A 12,941-nucleotide genomic window follows, 5' to 3' on the forward strand; every position below is an offset into this window, starting at 1 on the left:
TTTAAAAGTTGGTCCTTTCAACATTGAATCTATACCCAGTGGAAATCACCTGATCTCTGGACTTCCTTGAATGCTCCCAAGCCATGAGTAACCAGAAGTCTTAAATGCACCTTCCTAAGCCCCTTATTTGTATAGGGAGTGTCATCGACAAGGAAGAGGTGCCAGTCCACCAAATGCATCATCCTAGCATTCTTCTTCTCTGGTGAAGGAGAATGAGACACCTTGACTCATGAATCTGACAGTTTTCAGACAATGATGAAGTGTAAACCATGTTTCACCCAAGATATAGCCCACATCGCATGCCAAAGAGCATAGGGTCAGGGACTCGGGAAAGTAGTGCATTTTTCCTCCTTTTCCTATTATCTAGAAGCTGATCCCATTTTATCTCAATTTCAGGCATACCTGTGCAGGCTCAAGGTGTGACCCAGCCTTAGTTTACACCTAGATTCTGAATATGTAGAAAGCTGGACTGCTACGGTCCCAGGTGAGCTTCAGAATCTTCTAGGACTTTAGGAAGATAGCTTAGAAGTGCCAAAGTGGAGGCAAGGCAGCTCCCGACTACATGCCCTGGGAATGCTCCCAAGAGGAGAGGGTCTTTGCCACCTATACCTATAACCAGCTCCGAGCCAGACCTGGACACGCTCCTGGAGCCTAGAGGGCATCAGGATAGCTGTGTGCTCACATCAGGCTTGCTTCACCCTTCAGGTTTGCAATTATCTCGGGGTGAGTGGGCGTGGTCTGTGGGGTAAGAAACACTGGCATGAAGCATCAGGAAACACGTCATATTGTCATCACTGTACTATTAGAGGAATTGCAGCCGCTGCTTACTTGTACCCATGGCTGTGTGTCCTGCAGTCCTTATAAAGTAGACGAGCACACCTTGCCATCCGGTGTCAGCGCGCTGCGAAGCCTGTCGGCCATGAGGATCTGTTACCTTCTCCTCCTGTTGCCCTTCCTGTTCCTGATGCCCGTTCCAGGTAAGATGGGTTGGGAGGCGAGAGGGTTGAAGGAATTGCAAATATGTCATTCAGAGTCAGTCCCTTTCCATTCCTCGGGAACTTCAGACCAGGTAGATTTGTTGTACGGGAACAGACATCACCATTTTCTTTCTTCTGGTGAGAATCATCAAGGATCTTGAAGCCATTTTCCCAATCTTTTCAGAGACTAAATAGCTCACAAAGACCACCCCTTTGTGGAAAGGGACGAACCTTACCTGCTCGTGAGACATAAAGAAAGTGATACAAAAACTTTAACCCCAGCAGGAAAGATGGATTTAATCTGAGATCAGAAGGACAGACTTCCAGTTACTAGCTTTAGGGGTTGCAAGTAGAGTCTTTGGGAGGCTGCGAACCCCGGGACCCCTGCAGCCCATGTGTGCCTGGTGGCCACACACCCCCCCAATGCCACCGCGGTCCCCAGCTGAGCTGTGGCCCCTAGAAGCACAGGTCAGTTGGTCTCTTAATCCTTCCTCTACTTTACTTCTCATTTTATAGAAAAAAGAAAAAGTAATTTTAAAAAAGAAAGAAAACACCCTAAAATAAAAGAAAAACAACCCCTGGGGATAGTGATCAGAATAACATTGTATTTATAAAGGAAATTACAAATTGGTATCCACCAAATCCAAACCAGTATCTTTATACTATCTGTTTTCTCATTTCTTAATTTAAAGAAAGGTATGTATGTGTTCATCCCTATGAGGTATACAACTAGGAGTATAACTGAATTCACTTTCCAACTACCCGACCCTAAGTAGAAGTGTGTAGGGGGTGCAGGGCAGGGGAAGAATAGAAGAAAGGTAACAGATCAGTTATTTGGGGAATTTCAAAAGCCTTATACTTGGACTAAAGCCTTCCCGCGTGTTCTATTTATTCCTTGCAGGAAATGGAGGAATTATAAATACCCTGCAGAGGTATTATTGCAGAATAAGGAGAGGTCGGTGCGCTGTGCTTACCTGCCTGCCAAAGGAGGAGCAGATAGGCCGCTGTTCTTCCGCGGGCCGAAAATGCTGCCGAAGAAAGAAATAAAAAAAATCCAGAAATGTGATGGGAATGTTGTAAAGTGTGAAAATGCCTCCTGGAAGTTTATAGAAGAAAAATCAAATTAAATATTTTTTTCAAAAGAATTAGAAGCTTGATTGTTCTCTTATTTATTTATTTATTTATTTATTTTTTAAAGATTATTTATTTATTTATTTGAGAGAGAGAGAGAATGAGAGACAGAGAGCATGAGAGGGAGGAGGGTCAGAGGGAGAAGCAGACTCCCTGCCGAGCAGGGAGCCCGATGCGGGACTCGATTCCGGGACTCCAGGATCATGACCTGAGCCGAAGGCAGTCGCTTAACCAACTGAGCCACCCAGGCGCCCTTGATTGTTCTCTTTAAATTCTGGTTATTGTGGTAGTTGTTACCAAACTGATAACTGGGAAAGCGTTCATGGACTCCCCTTTAATTCAAATGCAGGATAATCTCTGGAGGAATCCTCAAAGGGGTCTAAACCTATTTTCCAAGCGTTATCAGATCTAACTCCTCTTTTGCAAGTTATGTACCCCAATGAGATTGGACTCCCTGTTCCTCCTGAAATATTCCCTTGGCTTTCTTATAACCCGTGCCTCTGCTCTCTCTGACCTCCCCTATCTGGCATTTAATCACCCTTCCAGCTTCATCTCTAAACTTTAACCCATCCCCCCCAACCCCAGGGCCATCACAAATCCTACTGCCTCCCTACAAAGAGAGCTGCTTTCCCAAAAGAATATGAGCTTTCCTCTGATACACTGCAGGGTTCTGACTGAATGCTCCTTCTATGAATTTTGTTTGATCTCTGTGTTGTACCATTTGCATATTTCCAATCTCCATATCTGGTTGCATCATTTCTAAGGGCAAGGACTTTGTCTTAATCATTTCTGGCCAGCCTAGGAAAGTGCCTTGAGCATAAAAGCTGCTCAGAAAGTGTTTCTTGTACATTCCAGCGGTCTGGGGCCCTGCAGTTTACTAACCAGTGTCCTCTCCATGTTGATATGGAAGGATTTCCGGAGATGCCGTGGGAGGTCCATCTTCCCCGACACACCAGTCCTATGGAAAAGCAAGAGAACCGGGCTGTCAGGAAGAGGGGAGCAGATGCCTGGATCCCACTTGCCATCCAAAAAGCATGAACTGCTGTGGGAACTGCCCTCCGACAGGATGCAGCTAGGGAAGCAGACAGAGGTGTGAGACAGTCCTTCTAGACACGGGACAGCCGGAGTGCGGGGCTACGGCTGTGAAGACGGGGGCCACATGAGCGAGACCCCTTGTCTCCGGTCTCCTGTGGGAAGCAGGCTCCAGGCCAAAGCATGGGGCAGGAGAACCCAAGCAGACCAGCGATCCTTCTGAGTCCGAGAGATGGATTCAAGGTTCGGGCAGCACGAGACCGCCATTCTCTGTGCGGAAAACCGGAAGGGGGCATCTGGATGGGGGTGGAGCACCCACGTGCAGCAGAGGGTTCTCCTGAATCATGTCCCAGTGCTGGTCTGAGCACGCCTCGGGTGAAACTTGGCAAGCCCAGAGGAAAACAAAAACACCCCAAAGGGATTGGATGGATAATTCCAGGAACACATACCAGGCTGACACATGTGCCTTCCCCCAGCAACGCGGAGAGAGCCCTCAAAAAGGGATTGCATCTGTAGCTGGGCTGTTGAGCTCTAGGGTGGACTGTTCTGGAACCTCTCTGGGTGATAACGATGTGTCAATGCAGGTGCATCAGTTGTAACTAATGTGACCTCTGGGAGGGTATGGATCCTGAGGGAGGCCTTGCAGGTGTGAAGACAGAGGGTATGTGGGAAATCTCCTTACTTTCTGCTCAATGTTGTTGTGAACTTAAACTGCTCTGAAAAATGAAGTCTATTTTTAAAAAATAAGGTAAAACTTTTTAAACAACAACAACAAAAAGCTAAGAAAATTCCTTACCAGAAAACCTGCACTATTAAAAAAAAAAAAAAAATTCTCCAGTCAGAAGAAAATTAATGCCAGATGGAAATTTGGCTCTGTGGGATGGAATAAAGTGAGCAGCTAAGATTCTGTCTCAAAGGGAGGATTGTCAGTTTCTTAAAAAATAAGATACATGCTCTCTATAAGAAACCCAACTGAGGTGTCAAATGGAAAGGCAAAGATAGATTAAAAATAAGACTGGAAACAGATATGCTAAGGAAACACTGATCTAAAGAAAACAGAATTGGCCTTCTTGGCTAATTGCCTATAAATCAGAGTATATTTTAGAAGGAGTATGACCAGAGATTAAAAAAAAGATATTTTTCCCAGTTATAAAGTGGTTAATTCACCAAGAACACATATTAATGCTGAATTAGAATGCTCTTAGTAACAAAGTCCCAAAAGTCTTAAAGGAAAACTGATAGAAATGAGAGGAGAAACCGTTACATAAGCAATTACAATTAGGTATTGCCACACTTCACTTGTAATGAAAAGAAAAAGCAGATCAGGAATAATACAGAAGACATGAGCAACAATATCATCCAGTGTGACCTAATTGAAATTTATAGGACACTCTACCCAATAATCACAGGATCCACTAAAGTGTTACACAGTACAGCTCCTCCTGGGCTATAAAACAAGTCTCAAAACTGAAAACAATTTAACATTATTCAGTGTATATCATACACAGATATACACTGTGTCCATCTACAGTGGAATTTATGAAGATATGGATTACAGAAAGGTATCTGGAAAAATCCCCAAATATGTGGAAATTAATCAACATGCTTCTAATGGGTACAAGAAGAAATCACATGAGAAGTTAGAAAATATTTTAAACTGATCAAAAATGAAAACAGCATACCAAAATTTGTGGGAATGCAGCTTAAGCAGTGCTTAGAGAGAAATTTATAACATCAAATGCTTTTAAGATAGGTAGGGATAAAGCTCACAAATCAACAATGCAGATTTCTACCCTAAGGAACTAAAACAAAGGGAGGTAAACCCAAAGTAGAAAGGATAAAAGTGAAAAAAAAGAAAATGGACACATAGTCGTCTTTGAGAGGATCATAACATTGTTAGAGCTTTAATTAGGTTCATTAAAGGGGAAAAAGAAAAAAAAGAAATTACAAGATGCTCAGATATACACACTCCCTTTTGGCAGGCAGGAAAATGAGAACATTTATACATCTTAGGGTGATTTAGACAGAGTCTGCACAAGGTGACTATAATTCACACCCTCATCATTAACTCTTGCAAGGTCAGGCCATGCCCCTCCCCCTTTTTTTTCTCTTAAGTTTAAGATACGCTACCAAAAGCAACTACACATTCTAAGCAAATCAGCATCAAAATTCCAACTGCCATTTGTACACTTCTTCTTTGGAAAATGTCTATTCAGGTCCTTTGTCCATTTTTCAAATCAGATTGTATGTTGTTTTACTGTTGAGTTGTACGTTTTCCCTATATATTTTGGATAACAACCCCTTATCAGATATATGGTTTGTAAACATTTTCTCGCAATCTGTAGGTTGCCTTTTCATTTTGTTGTTTCTTTGCCTCTGTGTGGTCAACAGACACATGAAAAGATGCTCAGCAGCACTCATCGTTAGGAAATGCAAATCAAAACCACAATGAGATATCACTTCACACCTGATAGGATGGCTAGCATAAAAAAACAAAACAGATGTTGGTAAGAGTGTAGAGAAAAGGGAACTCTGGTACACTATTAATAGGAATGTAAATTGATATGGCCACTATGAAAAACAGTAAGCGGGTTCCTCAAGAAAAAGAAATACCAGGTGATTTAGCAATCCCACTTCTGAGTATATACTAAAGGAAACGAAACCAAAATCTTGAAGAGCTATATGCATTCCCATGCTCACTGCAGCATTACTCACAATAGCCAAGATATGGAAACGACCTACGCGTCCATCAGTGGACGGATAGATAAAGAATTGTGCTATACGCACAATGGAATATTATTCAGCCATTAGAAGGAAGGAAATCCTGTCATTTACCACAACACAGACAGCACTGAGGGCATTATGCTAAGTGGAATAAGACAGACACAGAGGAAAGGAAAAAGAACTACATGTTGTCACTGATACGTGGAATCTACAAGAGTCAAATACTAAAAGCAGAGTCGGATGGTGGTTACCAGGGGCGGGTTGCTGATGGAAATGGGGAGACGTTGGTCAAAGGGTACAGAGTGGTAGTCAGGTAAGACGAGTAAGTAGCGATCTCGTGTCCAGTGTTATGACTGTGGTTAGTAATGCGGTATTGAACCCAGGAAATTTGCTAGGAGAGTAGATTTCAGGGGCTCTCACCACACACACAAGGGATGGTAATTATGTGGGGAGATATGCTAATTAGCTTGACTGCAGTAATCATGTCACTATGTATACATATCAAATCATTTTGTATACCTTAAATATATACAATTTTTATTTTATTTTTTAAAGATTTTATTTATTTGTTTGAGAGAGAGCATGCTAGAGAGAGAAAGAGTGAGAGTGTGCAAGCACGAGCAGGGGGGAGGGGAAGAGGGAGTGGGAGGAGCAGAGTCATTAGTCGTGTATAACACCCAGTGCTCATCACACAACAGGTTTCTTAACGAGGGTCGTTTTCCATGATAAGCTACTTACATATTAGGTTCTTGCTAGACAATTCCTACACTTCCAGCTGCATCTTTTTCTCCCATCTCAGTCCCAGAACTTCATCAACTGAATTTGCTGGAAAACAAAATGATAAAAATAGCCAACTGCTGGCTGTTTCTGATTCTGATTCTGTTTTCAGTGGTGGAGACTGACTCAGCAGAGCTTCAGGGAGATCTTCTCTCTCTGAGCGGAGCTGACCTGTCATGGAGCCCTCGCCAAACCCCATCCCAGCTGTGGATCAGAGCCTTGACCGGCTGCTTCTGCAACAGTAAGGACCCCCTGCGACCTCAGCAGCACCAGTCTCTGTCCAAAAACTGTACCCAAATAATTATAGACTCAGGTCTTACTGACACGAACGCAGCCTTGGGGAGGGAAGCCCCTGCAGGTTTACTCAAGGGGACACCGACACAGGTCATCTTTCTGACACAGTGCTTGGAATTCTGACGCTCTTTTGCCTTTTTTATCTTATTTTTAGGTTTCACTAAAAATACGGGAGATGCTATTATTTGCTTTAAGAATAGTTTACATGTGGCTGTGCTTATGTGCCATTAAAAACTGAAACAGTAGTTTAAAATCAGGACTCAAGCATAAAATTAGCCACACAAAAGATCCAAAGCTTCACTGCTTAGTGGAGAAAAAAAAAAACGACAAAAACTCAACATTTTACTTCATGTTTCTTTTTTCATAGAAATGCCTACAGTTCAGATGTCAAATTTCCTTCCCTTGTAGGGGTCCTGGGCTCACCATTACAAAAAGGGCCTGTTTATTTTAGACTTGTGGTTTGGATTTATTTGGAAAAGGTGCAGACTTGGGCAGAGGTGGAGGGCATGCTGTCTGTGTCCTGTGATTTCACATCTCCAAGAAGATCCCTCCCCCCGCAACAAAGCATTTCCTCAGTAGAAGTGACAAGGAATAAATTTATACTACTGAAGCTTTATTCTTACGATTGGAGGTTTAATTATTAATTCATCACATCCCCCAAAAGGCTACTCTAAGAAAAACAAATTGCTGTCACACAAAACATTATGTTGCCTTCAACACCTTCAAATGTCACCTGGGATCTGGACATGACTAATCAGACTCCAGGAATAACTTGAAGTCACAAAGGCACATTCCTAGAATCCTCATTTGCATAGAAAGTGTCATAGACTCTAAGAAGGTGACAACCCAGTTACTTTGGCCCAACAGTCTCTTTCTCTGAAGAGAAGAAACAAGATGTCACCCTAACTCATCATCTCTATAGTAGTTAGTGGTGAATTTAAGAGGCTATTTACATGAAATTAATAGTATATGAAAATTCGGGTGTCATGGGGTCCTTTACCTATTGAAGGTAACCTACTTTTCCTCCCTTCTCTCAGCTCCAAAAGCTAACCTGTTCTGTCTTGTCCAAACTCCCAAGAGAACCCATAGAGATTCTTGGTCTGACCAAGTCCTGATTCACGGCCAGGCTTGAATATGTCCCAGACATACTGAATTGAAAACCATTTCAGCCTCATTCTGCCTTCTGTCACTTGGAGAGGAGAACAGAAAATTGGGAGCCTCAAAGAACCACAATGGGAACAGATTAAACCCAGGCTACATGTCCTAGGATTGCTACCAAATGGAGACAGACCCAGCCTAGCTCCATGCCACCCAGATCCACTGCCAGAAAGAATCCGTTTGTGGATATGCTTTCTACAACCCACATGGAAGCAGGATAGCAGTTTCTGAGACGTATGACCCTGTGCGTCTTTGCATCTGGTTCAGGGGACGTGTTATATGTTCTAAGAGCAAGACACGAGAGCTAGAAGCAAAGATGCTGCCTTTTCATCATCATGTGATTTTGCTAGAATTGCAAACATCACTTCTGCCAGTAACCATGTTCCCTTCATCTTTACAAAAATTGAAAGAAAATCACCTTGCTCTTCATCCTTGGCTGGTCCCTGAGTTTGTCAACCATGAGGATCCATTGTCTTTTCTTCATATTGCCAGTTTTATTCTTGTTGCCCATGCCGGGTAACACGGACCCAAGAATTAAGAGGCTTGAAATAACTTGAGGGCAGACTGAAATTTCTCACTAATTTTCTCCAGGCTAAATAGATTGTTTGAACCATTCATTCAAACTAAACACTCTCCCTTTACCATGAAAGGTGCAGAAGACCTCAAGGGAGTTCTCAGAGTTTTGTTTGTTCTCAACCCAGCCTAACAGACTAAATCACTGGGTAACGTTCCACTGCTATTTCATTGCAAGATCGAAGGGCCTATGCTTAAAGCCTAAGTACCGTGCCTTCCTAAATAGAGATAGAACTCATTTTATCCCAAGGATAGACATCCAGGCTATCCTTTATATCTTTTTAGAACAAGACAGTGGGATTTTCGGCCACCTGGAGAAACTCATAGTAGGACTAGGGCTCCCATCATACATTTTGGAAACTTTACCCTGTGTGTCCCCATGTAGTCTCTCCCACGGGAAATCCTCTGGAATATATTGTTATCCGTCACATCCTTTTGAGCACGGGGGAACTTTAGCATCACTTGGTTTCTTCCTCTTCCTTTATTCTGGGCTGACATTTACAGTCATCAAAGTAAAAAAAAAAAAAAGGGAACTGAAAAAGGTAAAGAAAAGGAGGGAAGGAGGAAAGAAGGGAGGAAGAAGAAAGAACAAATATGAGAAAACAGCAGAAATATGAAATATTATAAATCTCGTTTGTACAACTTTGCTATGTTCATGTGATAGCACTCAGATGACCAAATGTTTATAAATCGATAATTACAATTTCATTGCATCTCTGCGTGTCACCTAAGCTCAAAGGCTCAAAAAACCAGATGATTTGGGGGAAAAAAAGGCAAACAAATGGCCTCCGACTTGCTTTTTCTGTGTTTGGTAACTACTGACTTTCAGTGGTCTCTAGTTTATTTTCTTTAGAGTGGAGACACATTTGCATAAAACCCTCAACAAGCTTCCACCTGAACACATGCAGTGGTCCAAGTCATTCTGCCACAAATCAGAATGTCCAGCAATCTGGTTCTTCAAGTAAGAACATAGCAGAGCCTGCCACTTCGTCAGAAAGTTATCTACAAGAAGTCACACCCATGTCAAAATCATCATGGCCATAGAGCCCTGTTCTTGGGAAAGAAGCTCTTCCCCCAAGGATTTTTTTAAAGATTTATTTATTTATTTTAGAGAGAGAGAGTGCACTAGCTGGGGGAGGGGCAGAGAAGGAGAGAGAGAGGAAGCAGACTCCCTGCTGAGCAGGGGGGCCCTTCAAGGGGCTCAATCTCAGCACCCCGAGATCATGACCTGAGCCAAAACCAAGAGTCAGATGCTTAACTGACAGAGCCACCCAGGCGCCCCTTCAAGGATTTATGAAGGGATGATGGCTTGTGCTTAGAGTCTTCCTGAAATGATGTGCAAATTTTTATCCTCCACTTTCTTTTCAGGTCTCTCTGGAAGGGTTCTGCTTCCTTTTTCTTGTCTCAGGAGCAGGGGCTTCTGTTTTCCGTTCAGATGCCTTCATAACTGGGAAGAGACTGACAGGTGTTTCTTCCCCACACAAAAGTGCTGCAGAAGACAGAAGCAGAAATAAAGAAAGCTCACTGCTGAGACCATGGTGGTGAGGGAGAAGCTGTTCCCCTAAGATATGTTTATAAAATGTAAACCCAACTAAATCACTGTTCAGAATCAGGGAACCGATTTCCTGTCATTCTGGTTGTGTGGTGTTCCAGAGAGTTTTATGAACTTAGATTAAGATTAGACTCTAATATTTATTTCCTCACTTGTAATATGGAAAAATAATTGCTCTATAATGGGTCAAGAGGGAAAAAATGCTGATTTTTAGCAACTTCACTCATTTCTGGGTAACAGGTGAATGATTGACTTTTACTGAGAAAATTACTCTATTGTTTAAGCAAACACAATAGACATTTTGGTTCTGAAAGCAAAGCTTTTGGAGATATACATAATATGGAGGTAAAGGAAAATAAGTGCTAAATGGATCTGTGTTTTTGAAAGTAAAAGTTAAGTTTTTCATGAGGAGACTGTTTAGACACCACCAGGGACTCAGATCCACGAGGGGTTTAGAAGAAGAAAGACCCTTTTCTCTACCTTCCTAGGTTCTTAACTGGGACCCTGGAAATTAAACTGATAAAAGAGAGATTGATGTGAGAAAAATATAATTTATTAATATGTGCAGTGCACATACATGTGGGAGAAACCCAGTGATGAGTAACTTTGAGGGGAGATTAGAATTTGGGGTTTACAGAGCATCACAATGAAGAGCAATAAATGCAGAGAAGTCACAAGACAAAGGAAAAGGAGTTTGGGCTTTTAGGGCAACAAACTGTGGGAAGGTAACTCGATGGGGAGACTAATGGGGGACAAGAGTTATATTAGCAAGGTTTGTTATATAGATTCCTCTCCCTCTCCTGCTGTCTCTGGGTTGGTAAAAGTCTAGAGTCCTCAGTGATGAAGAGTCTAGGCTTGCTTTTGGGCAAATGGTAGGGGACAGCAGAGAGAGGTTTTTTTGTTTTTTGGTGGGTTTTTTGTTTTGTTTTTTTGTTTTTTTGCACCTGCTATTTCTCAATTGCCTTCAGCTCAAAATAATCTGTATGTCTAAGTGGCATATTTGGGGTGGCGTATGTGATGCCCTACGGGGGATAACAGAAGAAGGGATGCCAGAGGGAGAGTCTGGAGAAGGAGGTGGCAGTAAATGGCTGTCCTGTCTATTGCTAACTTGTTTTCTGTTTTGTGCAGTGACTCACCAGCCCCCCTGCCCTTCCATTGTTTGCAATATCCACAAAACCCTGTCCCATACAATGGCCTTCGGGGAGTGGGATCTCAGCAGAAGAACAAGGGACTGTATCACCCTGAGCGTGAGAAGCAGGAGGAAGCTACCGCAGGAACACAGAGGCAGGACCCAGAGGCGGCGGGAGACGAAGGCAGCGGGGGTTTGGGTATGATGTCAGGCGAGCACAAGCGCACCTGCAAATCCTGAGAAATATTAGAAAGGGATTTACCTACCTGCACGTATGAAGGATGGAAGGTGGAGCTTCAGGTGTGTGGTTCAGATATAAACAGGCTGATCCCAGGAGGTTGGCGGATTTGGTTTCATGCCAGTTATACGGACTTACTGGGGTATTGTTTGGGAAGAGCTAAGCGCAGTTCTGTGCGCTGAGAAAGGGATCAATAAAGTGTAGCTGTTGTATTACTATCATTATCATCACAATGATGACTTGGGTCAGATAAAGCAGTAAAAAGATGATTGATTTAAAATCTTTAAAGCTCTCTTTCCTCATCTTTTAAGTGGATAAAACTATAAATAGCCTATAGTGTTGTCGCAAGTATAGGGACAAAAGGGAAAACATACACTCGTTTTAAAGACTACAGCCAATTCTTTCTTATTGAGTCTGCTCAGCTACCTCTTACAGAATGGGCCGTTGATGAAGAAAAGCCTCCTTGGGATCTATGGGGGAGGATGACTTAGGCATTGCCCATCTCATGTCTGTGGAGCAGTGTTGTTTAGGGGAGGGAACAGAAGTAAGACGGAGCGCTGTCCTGTTCCCTCCGGAGGCCACAGCCCACATCCTCCAAGGCCACAGCCCGCAGCCCCAGGAGGCGGGGAGGGGTGGGGAGGAAGGGCAAGGGTGAGACGGCAGGTGTTCCAGCAGCCAAGCGGGGCGCGTTCTTGAGCCGCCCTGTCATCTTTATTCCAGGAGGTCAAACCCAACTCCAGATTCTTGCCAGGGCAGCAGAGCTGGTTTTGAATGATTTGGGAAAGTCAGTTAACCCCTTTGGGTTTCATTTTAAAAACTGAGTCGTTCTCTGGCACACGTGTCTCTGCGTGGCTTCTGCGCGTGGGAGATTGTCTTTTCCAGACACGCTCTTCCGGAGCCATGCGGGTCTCCCACCAAGGGGTGCAGTCCACGTCCCCCTCCCCTGAAACCCCAGCAGGCCTCTGTGACCGCGGCAGCTAAGGGGGCGGTCAGAGTGATGCTACGGGGCCGCCGAGGTCACAAAGCCACCCCGGCTGTCCCTTTCCCAGGACACGCGCCACGGCAGCCCGGAGGTCCTGTGTGAGAAGGCTGGCAGCCCTGAAATTGCGGCCCGAGAGACCCCGTGGAGAAACAGATGCTGTTCCAGCCCCTGCGAGGAGCCTTCAGCCCAGGTGCCAGGCACGCGCGTGAGCCCGGAGATGGCTCCAGCCCCAGCCACCGGCCAACCCATGAGCATCTCTGAGCCCCACACACCCAGCTGATCCCAGTTTATCTTTAGAAGCCCATGAGTGATAATGATAAAATAATTTTTAAAAGAGCTAGGTTTGGGGCTGATTTGTTCTGCAGAAATAGATA

The 12,941-nt window shown here is 43.7% G+C and overlaps 2 protein-coding genes across 2 annotated transcripts; both read left to right on the plus strand.

The window, feature by feature from the left end:
• Positions 1-839: 839 nt before the first annotated feature.
• On the plus strand, positions 840-2,441 carry LOC118529226 (beta-defensin 103A-like). Its single transcript, XM_036082020.2, has 2 exons — positions 840-977; positions 1,879-2,441. Exons 1-2 carry the CDS (start codon positions 920-922, stop codon positions 2,022-2,024), a joined length of 204 nt encoding a protein of 67 aa, XP_035937913.2. The 5' UTR covers positions 840-919; the 3' UTR covers positions 2,025-2,441.
• A 4,548-nt stretch (positions 2,442-6,989) lies between these two features.
• LOC118529234 (beta-defensin 1-like) lies at positions 6,990-11,973 on the plus strand. The gene is made up of 3 exons (XM_036082034.2): positions 6,990-8,609; positions 10,035-10,247; positions 11,347-11,973. The coding sequence occupies exons 1-2, from the start codon at positions 8,552-8,554 to the stop codon at positions 10,178-10,180; spliced, it is 204 nt and encodes a 67-aa protein (XP_035937927.1). The 5' UTR covers positions 6,990-8,551; the 3' UTR covers positions 10,181-10,247; positions 11,347-11,973.
• Positions 11,974-12,941: the final 968 nt, after the last annotated feature.

The sequence above is a fragment of the Halichoerus grypus genome, chromosome 3 (genome assembly GCF_964656455.1).
Source record: "Halichoerus grypus chromosome 3, mHalGry1.hap1.1, whole genome shotgun sequence".
NCBI classification, from domain to species: domain Eukaryota; kingdom Metazoa; phylum Chordata; class Mammalia; order Carnivora; family Phocidae; genus Halichoerus; species Halichoerus grypus.

Coding starts and splice junctions, on each gene's coding strand:
- LOC118529226 (XM_036082020.2), top strand. CDS start 920: ATGAGGATCTGTTACCTTCTCCTCCTGTTGCCCTTCCTGTTCCTGATG. Junction 978..1,878: donor GTTCCTGATGCCCGTTCCAG/GTAAGATGGGTT, acceptor TATTCCTTGCAG/GAAATGGAGGAATTATAAAT.
- LOC118529234 (XM_036082034.2), top strand. CDS start 8,552: ATGAGGATCCATTGTCTTTTCTTCATATTGCCAGTTTTATTCTTGTTG. Junction 8,610..10,034: donor ATTCTTGTTGCCCATGCCGG/GTAACACGGACC, acceptor CTTTCTTTTCAG/GTCTCTCTGGAAGGGTTCTG.